General features: G+C 37.8%; 1 protein-coding gene across 14 annotated transcripts in view; it reads right to left on the reverse strand.

Moving 5' to 3' along the window:
• The window catches only part of UNC79 (unc-79 homolog, NALCN channel complex subunit), a 176,024-nt gene that overhangs the window by 31,081 nt on the left and 130,550 nt on the right, over positions 1–14,393 (reverse strand). For all 14 annotated transcript variants that reach the window (XR_005559472.1, XM_039365857.1, XM_039365854.1 and 11 more), the window contains 8 exons: positions 14,247–14,349; positions 11,486–11,626; positions 10,247–10,285; positions 8,571–8,683; positions 8,401–8,486; positions 4,287–4,460; positions 3,210–3,278; positions 1,025–1,135 (listed from right to left, as the gene is read on the reverse strand). Coding sequence is in view for 13 of the 14 variants with exons in the window: in XM_039365857.1 (XP_039221791.1) it covers positions 1,025–1,135; positions 3,210–3,278; positions 4,287–4,460; positions 8,401–8,486; positions 8,571–8,683; positions 10,247–10,285; positions 11,486–11,626; positions 14,247–14,349 (836 nt within the window). In the remaining variant the exon portion in view is untranslated. The remainder of the gene's footprint in view (positions 1–1,024; positions 1,136–3,209; positions 3,279–4,286; positions 4,461–8,400; positions 8,487–8,570; positions 8,684–10,246; positions 10,286–11,485; positions 11,627–14,246; positions 14,350–14,393) is intronic.

A 14,393-nucleotide genomic window follows, 5' to 3' on the forward strand; every position in this document is an offset into this window, starting at 1 on the left:
ATGAAAAAAGCCATTATATCTTAAATTAACACAATTATTATGCAAGGATGCTGCCCTTTTTATTTTGCTTATAAAATGAGCACCAAAAACAGAAAATGTTTTATATTTGGAAATGTTAGAATGTATCTCTACTTAAATAAATTACACATAGTTCATGATGCCTGGAAAAAAATCGGCTTCTTTCTTGCTATCTGGAAAATTGCTAGTGAAAAATACAGAACTAAATGGGCAAAATGTTTAAATGGCATAAAATAGTTCAGATGTTTCTCTCTACTTTATAACAAAAATGAGAAAGAAATTGATTATTACCCAGTCTTTTTTGGCCTTTGACTACTGAACAAACAAATAAGGATGTGTATCCTTAAACAGAAGCCTTTCGCTAGAGTTTGCTCATTTTTCCTAGATCATAACTGAGCAACAGCAATGTTGGGTATGTCAAATTGAACTTGGCCTGTTCAACTGCTATTTTAACCATTACACCATGCTACTTTTTACATGATGTGTTAGGAGCAAACAAAATATTTCATTATCATCTCTTTTCCATTAAAATTGGTGCCAGGTGCAAATTAAGAATAGAACAGAATCTACAAAACCTCTAGAATGGAAATATTTCAGATAGTATTTTTTTTACAAAGAAGCATATATATCACACTTTTGCAGGATTAACATCAGATTACAATAATTTTATCCCAAATTCATAGTAATTTATCATATGACTGCTGCTATTGTCACATCCAGATAGTTATTTAATAGGATGCAAGCCCATTCAGTGGATTCCTTTTACTGTATCTCTTAGTAAATTATCTTAAATCTGGAAAGAATGAAGTCAACTTAAATTTGCCAAATTTTTAAAATAATTATTGTCAAACCTTCATGTATAACCCTGCTCCTAGCTAGAGGATTATACCATATTTCATTTAAAAAATAAAACAGACTTGCCTAAATTACTGTTCTGCTGGAAAGCATAACAAGGCACTGTTTCATCTCTCTCTAAAGAATTTTAAAACAACTACAATTGAATTACCTTTGTGAAAGCTCGGTGACATAAGCCACACAGTTCAATCAAATAAGCCAGGGTAAAGATGGCATTCTGAATGACAAAGCTCAGCAATTTTGAAAATGGCTCCAGCAGGCTCTGTAATAATAACAGCAATAATCATAATTATGTTGGAATACTTACGTGCCTCTGCAAAATGCACAATGCACATGTTATGAAATTTTCCACCCTAACAAAGCTTTTACTTTTCACTTGGAAGGTGCAAGGCTGTGGCTGTCCAAGCTGATTCATCTCATGGCTGATACTCAGGAATTTCCCAGCCAGTACCTTGAATGAACCTCTGGAGGATGTTTCAGGGGAAAATGGAACTTTCCCTCTGGGATAGTCACTAGATAAATGCTGAGAGTTGGCCCAGGCTGCTAGCTTCTATCATTGGAAGAGCAAGCAACAGCACCAAGGGATCAATTTATGCCACTCTTTTGGTGACTGAAGGCATTAGAAAGTTCTGGATCCTTCACAGCATTTCAACTGCAATGCTTCACAGCAAAGGAAATTCAACAGCAATCATACATCATCAAGTTGTAGACATCCATCGTAAACTGCCTGTAGTCCAGATGAAGTAATGTCTACATTTCATAAATAAATAAATTAGTGCTAAAATTCTCTCGAAAGAGCCCCTCAAGATTTGTTTGCTACATTTGCTAATTACTGATTCTTGTTCTGCTAATACATCTGATGTGAAGCATCACTGGGCATGGGTGTCAGGAGGTGGGTTGAGCCTGTGCATTGGCTATGTTAATTGTTATAGATGGATCTGTTTTTACCTTGGCTGCTGTTTTATGGGCTGCTGCTTTATGTGTATTTTGAGGGAGGGAGACATGTCATTCTGTTTTTTATAATTTTTAACATTGTTAGCTGCCCACAGTCATCAACATGAGATAGGCAGCAATATAAATTGAACAAACAAACAAACTAATACTGTAGATACAAAGAGATATAAACGCACAATCATATAATAAATGAAATTTGGTGGTTTCCGATATCGTTCATAATGCTATTCTTTTGGACAGTTCAAGGGATTGAAAGTGGGGAATAGTGTTATGGTGGTTCTTCTCCTTCTGCTAGGTCAGTTTCAGTTCCAGTTCCAGTTGGTGTTATGTGGGGAAGGAAAGGGAAGAGTTAGCCCAAACCCACTTTTTTGAAAAATTCCTCAGAGTTTTAATATTCCCTGTTCCTGTTTAACATCAACATGAAAAAACTGGGTGACTTCATTTCTGGCAGAGGATGAAGTCTCATCAGTATGCTAATGATACTTATTTAGAGATCCCTCCCTGGGCTTATAAATTTGTTGTTTAGATGCTTTCTCAGTGTCTGGAGACTGTAGGGGCCTTGATGGGCAACAATAGGCTTCAGGCCAAATTCAGCAAAACTGGGTGGCTGTGGATTTTATAGGCCCTCCTGGATCCAATGATTTGATCTTTAGTTCTGGATGGGATAGCATTACTTCATATGAACTGGTATACAGTTTGGGAGTTCTCCTGGAGTTCTATCTCACTTTGAGGAAGAAAGCATGAAAAACTGGCTGGGTTACTTAATTCAGTCATTCTCTCTCAGTCTAATTCACCTCACAGAGTTGTTTTGATGGGGAAAATAGGAGGAAGAAGGAGTATTAGGTATGCTCAACACCTTTGGTTGCATATGGGATGAGGAGGCAGGATAAAAATCTAAAAAAAGTGACAGCCATAATAGCATAGCTACTATTAATTTGATCCACAAGGTAGATGCTTATTTATGGGCATTGTTGTGGTTGTTGACCAACATACTATTATTATGCCTGGTTGTGCAGTCAACCAGCTGTATAGACTGGATTTGGCATTTTTATCTACCTAGTGAATCCTTCCAAGGGACCTGGGTTAGGTAGATTTTAAAAAAAATATTATTAGGACACATTAAATTTTAATATTAAGGTATCTGCATAGAATCATTGCTGAAAGATGGGTGGCCATATAAATGGAAATCACAAACAGGACACCTGAACGGATTCTGTTTTATGCTTCAGTTATTTCCTTTATCCATGAAAACTCTAAAATGTAAAAAGCTGATGTAGAAAGTAAATACAGATACTCAACACATCTTTTTTAAATAAAAACAAATCTTTCTATATTAGTATTAGAGCAGCCATTTAGTTTCCCCTGTTTCCCTTTTAACTTACCCTGGCAGCGCTGCTGGTGGGAATCTTCAGCAAACAGATCATTATCCTTACACCGGAATCCAGTGAACACTTCAGGTAAAGAAGAATACAGAAGAATTACAAGCTATTCTTCACACATTCATTCAGTATTTGGGAATGTTAGATTTATCAAAGAAAGGCAGAGCTACACAATCAATAAATACAGAATGGGGAATTCAACATAATTCCTGGTTTCCAAAAGAAACTGCATATTAATTTTCAAGAGAGAGAGAGAGAGAGAGAGAGAGAGAGAGAGGGAGGGAGGGAGGGAGGGAGGGAGGGAGGGAGGGAGAGGAAACTAAGTTCCTATCCCTCATGTATGCAAGGAATGCTTGAAAAAAATGTGAGAAACACTACTGAACCATCAGAGACCAATGGTGCAAAGCTATAGAGTTGGAACAGGCTGGGCAAATTGCCCTTGGTCACCTTTTCTGAAAGTAATGTAAATCTTTCACAGGTGCCAACACCTTGCTTCTTGCTGGATAGCAGGTAAACTATGATACTGGCCAGGCACAGGTACAGGTCAAATAAAGGTAAAGATATGCATCCTGGGGACAGGTATAGCCCATAAACCTGGCAGCACTGGACAGTGCACATCCTTAGGCAAGAACGTATGTTCAACATTGTGCCTTGCTTGCTCCACAATCACTGATGCCAAAAGAATCCTTGGTGCCAACATATGCATTAGAGCTGCCTTATTAATGGCATCTATCAGAGCAAATGAGCAGACCCACCTTTGCAGCTATTAGTTCCTATCTTTGCCAAAAAAATAAAAAATTCTCCCCAAAAAATTCTGGTGGCCCAATTACAAATGACACCACTGTCCCATCTCATTTCTACCATCATTTAATCCCACACACACATACATTTGACCAAAATGCATACACATAAATCAAAGTACATGTAACCCAGGGTAAAATAGAAGTACATAGATAGATAGCTGACTTATATGCCTAGTGTTGTTTACAGTGACTGGATGCAGTGTTTACTTCTCAAGAATTTCAGACACAGGTCTCTCCCAGAATATACCAGAATGAAATTAGATTATATAAACTCTACCTTAAGGGGCAAAACACATGGTAGTTTGGTAAAGAAAGTTTGAAACTGGTTGCTGATAGTTGTCCAAAGATTGCTTGGGGAATCCATTGGCAGAGCTTCCATAAATGTAGCAATATTTTCCAAGCAGCGTAACATTCCACCTCCTGCTGGCAAATTCTTTTTGGTGTTTAAACCCTAAGAAAACAAGTAAGCCATTCAGGTAAAAGATGTAAAATAAAAACAGCAAGGTATTTTCATTTTGTTTAAAATATGTATATATCTAAGCACTTCACATTTCTTCTCACAAATTTGCTACAATAGGCAGTCTTTCTGCTTCACGGGTAACAGAGTATGTTAAATCTCTTAAGAAGAAAAAGATCAGAAGTTTTTTTTGAATGCCCCTGTCTAGAGAAAGAGATCTTTCATGTCCACCATCCTGGATTTTCTTGATCACTCAATGCCCTTTGATAACATTGATTACTGTATCTTTCTGGACTGGGTTTGTGGTTTAAGAGTGGGGGGCACAATGTTGCAGCGTTCACCTCTTTCCTCCAAGGCCAGTTGCAGTTGATGTTGGTGGGAGGGAGGGATATGGCCTGGAGCCTTGCTTTGCAGGTTTACTTGGGCCTCTCATACTGTTAAATATCATCAATATACTGAAGAGATACATCTCTACTATGGATCAACCAAGCAATGTCATTGATATTTTATCTCAATGCTGGAGGCTATGGGGATTTTGATGAAAGAGAACAGACTTCAACTCAACCCAAGCAAAACAGAAGCTATGAGTTATAGGGCTCTTTGGATTGGGAGACTTTTCATATTTAGTTCTGGATGGTGTTGCATTTGAATGGGATCCATTCCAGGAACTTGAAGCCCTGTTGATTTCAAGGGGCTTTATTCAAGGAATCTGTATATGACTGCAGTATGATACACACCAGTGGTGGGATTCACACCAGTTCAGCAGAACCGCTAGCTAATTTTTTTTATAGATATTTTATTAGTTTTTAACAATCTCCAGTGCCTGGTGTACAGCGTGTTGTCTTGGTTTATATTTTAACAAGAAAGAAAGGACAATAATAATTAACAATCAACTGCCACACTACTTTTCAAATATGTAAATGAAATATTGAAAAATTAATTAAAAAAACTTGGGAAAAAATAATAATTAACAATCAATAATAATTATATTTGATAATTCCATATTAATTAATATATTAATGATACATTTCTTTGATCTTCCCTTCTCCCATTTGTATTCTCCTTCTTCAACCTTAGCCAAAATATAATTCTTAATATTTTCAATAGATAAATCATTAGATATAGGCATTATTTATATTTATACAAATAATAATAATCTCTCTATATAACTTTTTTCAGGTTATATTATTCTCATAACCATCATCTCATTAGTTCAGCATATATTTCACTGATATATTAATAAAAGTTACATCAACTTACTATTTAACATTTCATATATTATAAAACATACTATATTACTTAACTCTCTTATCCTTCTTGTTATAAGGCCCTTTTGTGTTCAAAATTCTCTGTTCTTTTAGCCATATTCAAACAAATGTTTATTCACGTAATAGTCCATCTGGTAGGGTGAGTCAAATCCCTTGTATCTGTCTCTGGTCTTCTTCTTTTGCCGAGTAATTTTCCAAGTTGATGTGATCCGCTTACCCAGCAGTTCCTGTATTTTTACAAACGTTGTTGGGAATACAAAAGATGAAGTAAATAAGATAAATACTTTCTGTCTCCCAAACTTTGATGGTTCTCCTGATAATTCCATTTTTCTTGTAGTATCAGAACCTTGAAGATTTTTTTTCCTGCTTGTGTCAAATTGTAATTCTTTTCCTTTGTTGTTTCATCAATTTGATCATACTCTTCTGATTTGTAGTCTGTTGTCTGATTTATTTGTGCCTTTGTTGTTATTTCCTGGGTGTTTTTTAATTGTAAATTTAGATTGGAAATATGCTTATTTAAATCATCAAAGTTGTTTCGGATTTCCTCGTGGTTTGAATCTATTGTCATTTGTATTTCTCCTAACATTACATATATTTCCTCCTGGAAAGTATTTATCTTGACTTGAAGTATTACTTCTGGAGGCCCTTGATTTTCCAGGCTACATCCTTCAGGAGAAAATATTGAATGTGGCATCCTGTCATTTTTGATACATGTGATATCCATGTTGTCTCCTCCCGTCAGATAATCTTTCATCAATATTTTAATTCAAAAGTCAATTTAATTCAGTCAGTCAAAATTACAGTTCAATATGTTAAGCCACTTTAAATCCTTCCTACAGATTCTCCTCTAAAAGATTAACCAAAAAGCCAAGTTTTTTCCTTTCCATAAACAGTTCTTAGATTTAAGCAACAGTCCAGGTGTTTTTTTTCTTTCAAACACTTTTTAATCTTATAGCTGGCTCTTCCTTTGTTCCCAGCTGTCTTCAAGGTTATTTGCAGTTCAAAGGAACAAGTTTTTCTTTGTTTCCAGGCACTCTGCCAATTTCTGAGTAATAATAATAATAATAATAATAATAATAATAATAAAGTTGGAAGGGACCTTGGAGGTCATCAAGTCCAACCTCCTGCAGGTAACCCTATACCAATTCGGACAAATGGCTGACCAGTTTCTTCTTAAAAACTTCCAGTATTGGAGCATTCACCTCTTCTGGAGGCAGGTTGTTCCACTGGTTAATTGTTCTAACTGGCACAAAGTTTCTCCTTAGTTCTAGGTTGCTTCTCTCCTTGATTAGTTTCCATCCGTTGCTTCTTGTCCTGCCTTCAGGCGCTTTGGAAAATTGCTTGACTCCCTCTTCTTTGTGGCAGCCCCTGAGATATTGGAAAACTGCTTGTTAGTGTTCTATTGTTAGTGTTCTATTATCTGAGTCTCTACTAGATGTCAGCAGTTATTTCTTTTTTCAGTTTTTCTTTCAATCAAAAAGTTATTTTTGTTATATATTTTTATAATTCCATCAAAAAAATTAGGGTATAATCTTGACAGTTTTTTAGTTTCTAAATTTGTCCAGACTGAAGTATTTTAAATCAAAATTTTAATATATTTCTTCTCTCCTTTAATATTAATTTGCCGCTTCCATCTGTAAGGGTATGGGGATATAGTCCCCTCCTTTCACTTCTGGAGGTTTTCTTCCTTTAGGGATCTTTTCAAGAATTTAGATAGTAGATAGAAGAAAGAAGATTAGTACTCTCATCAATTCCAAGCACGCTGTTCACCGATGTTTAGGTTCGTGCTCTGGGACTTTGGCTGCAAGCAGCTTGGGCTAGATGCTGATCTCATGCTAGCCTTTCTCCTGTCAGGTTCGGACGGCTTTCCCCAGATCAATGGGGTGCCCCTTCTTCATGGTCATCTCTCCGGGGCAACTTTGGACCCATCTAGGGTCCCCCAAGCAGGAAGAAACTAGCTGTGGGGAGCGGAGGTCCTCTCTCTAGCAGCCATGCGCTGCGGGCGCAAAATTGGAAGTCCCCGCTAGCTAATTTTTTGTTGCCCAGTCCCAGAATGGACTTCTGGAAGTGGCATCCACACAGAGAACCAGTTGTTCACATATTTGAATCCCACCATTGATACACACACTACAATGAATTACTTTCCCTTTCTTTCCCTTCCTAGCCCTGGCATTTGGCAACCATCTAAGTGAAAGGGAACAATGTGATAGGATGTTCCTTTAGAGTTGTTCTATATCAGATGGAAATGAATGACTACTTTCAAGAGTGAAAAAAGGACAATTTTTTTTTCAGTGCAGTTCTCATATCTCAAAGTAATTGAAATTTTTCTGGGGTTATGTGTTTTCTTTCCTCATTCTTCTTCCTCCCTGCCCAGATCTCTGCTGGTAAAGAAACAGTTTTCTCTAGCCAGCAATATGAATAGGGTTTTTTTTTTGTTTTTTTGCAAAAGGATTTGGAAATTAAACTAGGGGCTAGATGCAGCCTTAGGGTAACAGAATGGCCACTCCTATGTTACGCAACTGAATATATGTATTCAGCTTGCTGCAGTACAAGCAAATTTTTGAATGGAAAATACTGTAAAACTGTAGAAAATGAAACACTTGTTTGATATATCTGATGGGAGAATAATATCAAGCATGAATCTTAAAGAAGTAGAACAGACTGACCTCTAAGAGTTGGCTCAATGCAGCTATAGAACTCAGCTCACTGAAATCCATAAGAGAGGTGGCCAATGTTCGTAAAAAGCTTCCATCTGCAAATGAGAATTGTTTTAGTGGGATTTCATGTGAACATAATGCAGAGTCTCAAAAAATAAATGATAAACACAGCATATTACCCTTGATGTTGCTCTGAAACAGCTGTGGAAATATACCATTGGGAGCAAGCTGATGGAAAATACAGCGCAGAAACTGCTTTGCCACACCTGCAGCATTCCCTGGGATCATCATACTGGGGTGGGTGGGTGTTAAAATAAAGGAAGAGAAAAAGAAGGAAAAAAATATTGTGATCTTACTAAAATATTTCATCATGAAGGAACCAACAAGAACACAGGTGGGCATTCATGAAGAATCAGATTATTTGTACTTTGCAGCATGGAAGAAATAAGAACTAGGAAAAATAAAACAACAATCCTTTGAAAGATCTGATATAAAGCTATTGTTATTCAGTCTAAATGTTAGCCATTACATCCACCAGTGTGAAGACTTTTCCATCAAACAAAATTATTTTTAATCCATACATAGAAGTGTAAATTAATCCTTCCATACAGTGACAGAATGCCTTAGATCAGAAGTCTCCAACCTTTCACAGTTGGCAGACCGGCAGGAAAGGGAGAGGTAAGCATTTTATGCATGCGCGCAAGCATGCGTGATGCAAACGGAGCGGTGCTAGCGCCCATGTGACACTCACTAGCACTGCCCTCTTTTCACCACATGGTGCCCGTTTTCACCATACAGCCCATTTTTATCACGCAGTGCCTGTTTGGCACGTGAGGATGAGTGTGCACACACACGTGCACGCACTGGCCAGCCTGTTTCATGGCCCACTGGCCAGCAGGCCACTGCCCAGTAGTGGGCCACAGCCCATAGGTTGGGGAACCCTGCCTTAGATGTCACACAAGCATAGATTTCTGATTTTCCAGGGCTCTGAATCATGTGGGTTGCCTAAATAAGTAGAAAAGGTAAGTTTGATGGTAGTGGAGAGGCCAGGCATGCATATTTGTTCTTCCTCAATCCTACTTTTGTGTTGATTAAACACATAAGTAGGATATCAGATAGGTAGGCCATATCGCATGTCATCCTATAAGCACAACAGAACAGGTGTGATCTAATACTAATAATCTTTTCGCATATATTTTACATCACTACAAAATGCAGCACTATACTGAATTTGTACTCTATGTGTTAGAAGATGAAATCAAAGAGTGAATAATCACATTATCACAAATCAAGAGATGTTGGTAGATGTGTGAATTTTTCCTTTATCTAAGAGTATCTTATCCTATTACACTTATGAAGTGCAATTACTTGGAATGGCTCCTTTCTGTGCTACTCAGTTAATATCAGAAACTCCAGACTACCAGAAATAAAGCCATGACATGATTACTTCTCATAGCAGAATTGTCACATGTTAAATATAGATATGGGTGGAAATGAGTTATGGGTTTCTCCTACATGATCTGAGATTCCAGATGTTATCTGACAAAAGACATTACCTTATGTAGGTCCTTAATTAAATGAATAATTTTGTGAGGATATTCAGGAGTTCCCCATTTCTTTCTAGATAGCTCCCTATCTCTGTATAGTTTATGAAAAGATTAAGTTTACACTGCAGTACCTTGATCCAAAAATATTTATTTATTTTTCATTTCTAAATGGCCCATCTCTCAAAGAGGAGCTGCATATGGATCTAATATCACTGTTCTGCTTCAAAATCAAATATTCATAAAAAATATCTATATTTTTGTTTGTTCTGTAGGCCTGTTGCAAATAAATGGTTTTCATTATACTGTACCTTTCTGCTTGATTAGAAAAATTGGTACTTGAAGCCAACCTGATGAGGGGGAAAAAAACAGGGGATGGGAAAGGAGAGAATTAAATAAAAATGTCATTTTTTCAATAAAACAGTTGGAATTGGTTATGCAATCAAATAAAAATTGAGCTAAGATGACTTTATCACAATCTTTTGTTAGAAAAAAACTGTCACAATGGTTTTGTAAAAGGGCTGTATTGGAGAACTCTCTGATGAGTCTATTTCTCCTTATTACAACAATAAAGAAGGGTGTACAGCTTGTATGCAAGAGATCCCACTTAAGTTAACAGTATTTTCTAAAGCTAAAGCTGGGAGATTTCCTAAAATGGTAATTTAGGGATACTAGTGCAGGCAACAGTGATCTAAATTGTGAGACCTGATATGAGGCATCTTCCTTTGCTGCTCCTCTTTTCTCAAATGTATCAGTTTGTTATCTGCCCTTTGAGTTAACAGATAGTTTTAAAAGGGGTGCTTATTAAATATCATGATGGTTCTCTATGCCCTCCTTTGCTCAGAAAATGAGAGACATGTAATAGGTTTAGATCAGTGATGGCGAACCTTTTAGAGACCGAGTGCCCAAAAACTGGCCCCACTCCTTCTCCACCCCTTGCCCGGTCCCACACTGCCCCCACCCCGTCCCCCACCCTGCCTGCCCGTAGGGCCACTCACTACCTCACAGATCGCCCAGGCAGCCCAGCAGTGCCATGGTGGCCATGCCCTTCCCCGTGCCCCACAGCATCAACTGTGCGCAATGGGGCATGAGGGCAGAGTCTTGTCCACGCTGCCTGGCTGCCATGTCCTTGGCTGTGCTGCTCTGCGTGGGTCATGTTTGGGGGCGACTCTCCTCCAGGGGGGCTGCTGGTGAGGGGGGGCCGGGGGGAGGTGAGGCTGGGGCAACAGCACGTGTCCACAGAGAGGGCTGCAAGTGCCACCTCTGGCACGCATGCCATAGGTTCACCACCACTGGTTTATATGATGTGACAGTGTAATATCAATTAAACCTGCTCCTTGGTGTCAGTCAGCTGGGTGGGACAAAGGAAGGAGCTGGATTGGGGAGCTTCAGACAGAACTATTCATGCTTTCAGGGTTCATTTCATTTAGGGTTGCTCAAATAGAAGATGAACTACTAGAACATGAAACAATGCTGAATTCACTATTTATTTGTAAACCATTAATCTGCAGAAGAAAGAAAGACATGAGAAGAAAAATGAAAGTTTATACCTTCCTACAGATTGCATAATATCCAACAACAAAGGAGCAGCCAAATCTGGGCTGAGATGAATGAATGTGGAGAGAACTACTATGGCCAGACCCAGCGTTTCTTCATCGTACTCCTCCAGGATGGCTCCACAGTCATGGCATCTGTAAGAAAATTAGAGGAAAAAAATGCAATATTACTATATGAAAATCACATTACATTGCTGAGAATTCCATAAGTGAGAATTATGGGTTGCAAGGAAGGAGACAAGTTAATTTTCCAACAATAAGAAGTTTGTTTTTGATTCCTTCCAATTTTGGCCATTGAACGGGATGTAACTCATGTAGTGCCAAGAGATTAGTTTCAAATTTCTGCCAAGATTTTATAATGTCTGGTCTTAAGGGACATGTCTAAAGCAGATGAGATGAGGCAGAATATTACTGACTTATAAAGAGACTTGGAAAACCAGTACATCTTGGCCCAATGGGGATGTTTGGTTAATTTGATCAGCCACTCACTAATGTTTCCAACTGATTGTGATGTTTGAACTTAATAGGATTGTACAGAAAATTTTCCTTTTCTACAACAGCAGGAGAAAATGCCAACAAGGTCATGAAAATCAATCTCATTTAGCCCGATTTACTACCTGCTGCCAAAGCTTTTAGAAACAACCAGACCAACTGACTGAAATAAATTAACCTTACAGGATATTTCTCATTTATCAATCATGCCCCCCCTTTCACTGTGGTTCTACCAACAAATTATGCAGTCAGGTAACCTTCATTATTAAATATTTTCTTCTTGTATTTAGAGGTGCATAAAAGGAGATAATGAAGCATTTTATTTGAATCTATCTGAAATTATAATCAATGTTTTTTTTCTTTTTAGAAATTCTGTCTTATCGATTAAAAATAAATCAAGGAAGCTGATAGACATGAAATAACTTAACAGCCCCTACTTATCATCACCCCCTATCTACTGTCAGATTTCTAGGATTGCTTTCCAGCTGTGGAAAGAAAAGGCCAAAGTGGCCAAAATGGTGGTAGGAGCCCTCGGGGCTATGACTCCTAAGCTGGGGAAGTGACTCCAACAGACTCCAGGAACAACATCAGAGCTCTCTGTTCAGAAGTACACAGTGCTAAGAATAGCTAGGATACCGTGCAGAATCCTCAAATTCCCAATCTTCTGGTGGAGGACCCAAGATTGAGGAAGACATACTAACCATAGGTGTCAGAAGGGAATTACACGGACACAAAGAGAGAGGGGGGAGGGGGGAGGGAGGGAGGGAGGGAGAGAGAGAGAGAGAGAGAGAGAGAGAGAGAGAGAGAGAGAGAGAGAGAGAGAGAGAGAGAGAGAGAGAGAGAGAGAGAGAGATCTTCCTAATCAGATGAGCTCCAAGTATGGAGTGTATTTTCTTTCATTTAAATATGGATTTGTTTCTTCAAGTACTTGCTTGGTTTCCCTGTCTATTTCATTTTAAGCTATATTACTCATTATTGATTATGCTGTTTCTAATTTCATGGATTTTAGGATTGTATTAGTGCAGTGGTTCTCAACCTGTGGGTCGGGACCCCATTTGGGGTCAAATGACCATTTCACGGGGGTCGCCAAACAAGGCTGTCCGCCATTTTTTCCCCCTTTTCTTTGGCCACATCCCTGGCACTCGGTGATGTATAAGTGGTTGGGGGTCACCACAACATGGGGAACTGTATTATGGGGTCGCGGCATTAGAAAGGTTGAGAACCACTGTATTAGTGTAACAGTATTTATCTCAATGTAAACCATTTTAAGATTTATATTAAAATGAAAAGTAGTAGGGAATGTATTATAAACAAAGGTTCTGAAAGAGATGTTTGTGGGTAGTATTCTACAAATGCATTGATCAAAATATTGAAAGATAAAGGTAGATGACTAAAAACTGGAAAGAACTTTAGGTTTATAACTTCCCTATCAATTGCTTAACTTTTTCTTTTATCTGGTATAATATAACGTTTGTTTAACCAAATGGTTGAAAATTTAGGATTATCATACAATTTTTGTTTGCACCCCTCTCTTCTTTTTTGGCTTTATCTCTTCCAGCAGGGAAGATGGATTAAACCCTTGCAACAGAGAAACACAATACACTCACACTAGACAGTATTTTTATACTGTATTTTTAGCAGTATTTTTATACTGTTTGTTGTTTTTGCCCATTTCTGGGATAAAAATAAATAAATGTTCTGTAAAACTCAATGGTGTAAATACAAATAATCCTTATCTATATTCTATCTCTGAATCTTGAAGAACTGAAAGCTTTTATGCACTGCCATTCTAACCTTTCTTAATTTAAAGCATTAATAAAATAGTCAGATAATTATTCTGGTTTCACTTCAATGACAAAATATTATTTTTTGCTACTGTTGTCATTGTTATAATAATAATAATAGTAGTAGTAAAGTTGGAAGGGACCTTGGAGGTCATCTAGTCCAACCCCCTGCTCGGGCAGGAAACCCTACACCATTTCAGACAAATGGCTGTCCAGTCTCTTCTTAAAAACTTCCAGTGTTGGAGCATTTACTGCTTCTGGAGGCAAGCTGGTCCACTGATTAATTGGTCTCACTGTCAGGAAGTTTCTCCTTAGTTCTAGGTTGCTTCTCTCCTTGATTAGTTTCCACCCGTTGCTTCTTGTCCTGCCTTTGTCATTAATTAATTAATTAATTAATTAATTGTCATTAATATATCAGCCCTTTAAGCTTATAATTGGTCTTAAATGGCAAAATCTAAAAGAAATATGAAAATGTTTACTTGTCTGTCATCATGGTAGGCTGGTCATCAATAAAATCTTCTGGGGCTGGTACAAACATACTGACGATGCTAGGTGCTGACAGCAAGCTTGATTTTGTGGCACCTGTAAAAAGAAGGAGAACATGCAAGAAAAAAAAGAGAAGAACT

Source organism: Crotalus tigris, unplaced genomic scaffold, assembly GCF_016545835.1.
Source record: "Crotalus tigris isolate CLP2741 ecotype Arizona unplaced genomic scaffold, ASM1654583v1 scf7180000020201.887925, whole genome shotgun sequence".
In the NCBI taxonomy this organism is placed as follows: Eukaryota; Metazoa; Chordata; class Lepidosauria; order Squamata; family Viperidae; genus Crotalus; species Crotalus tigris.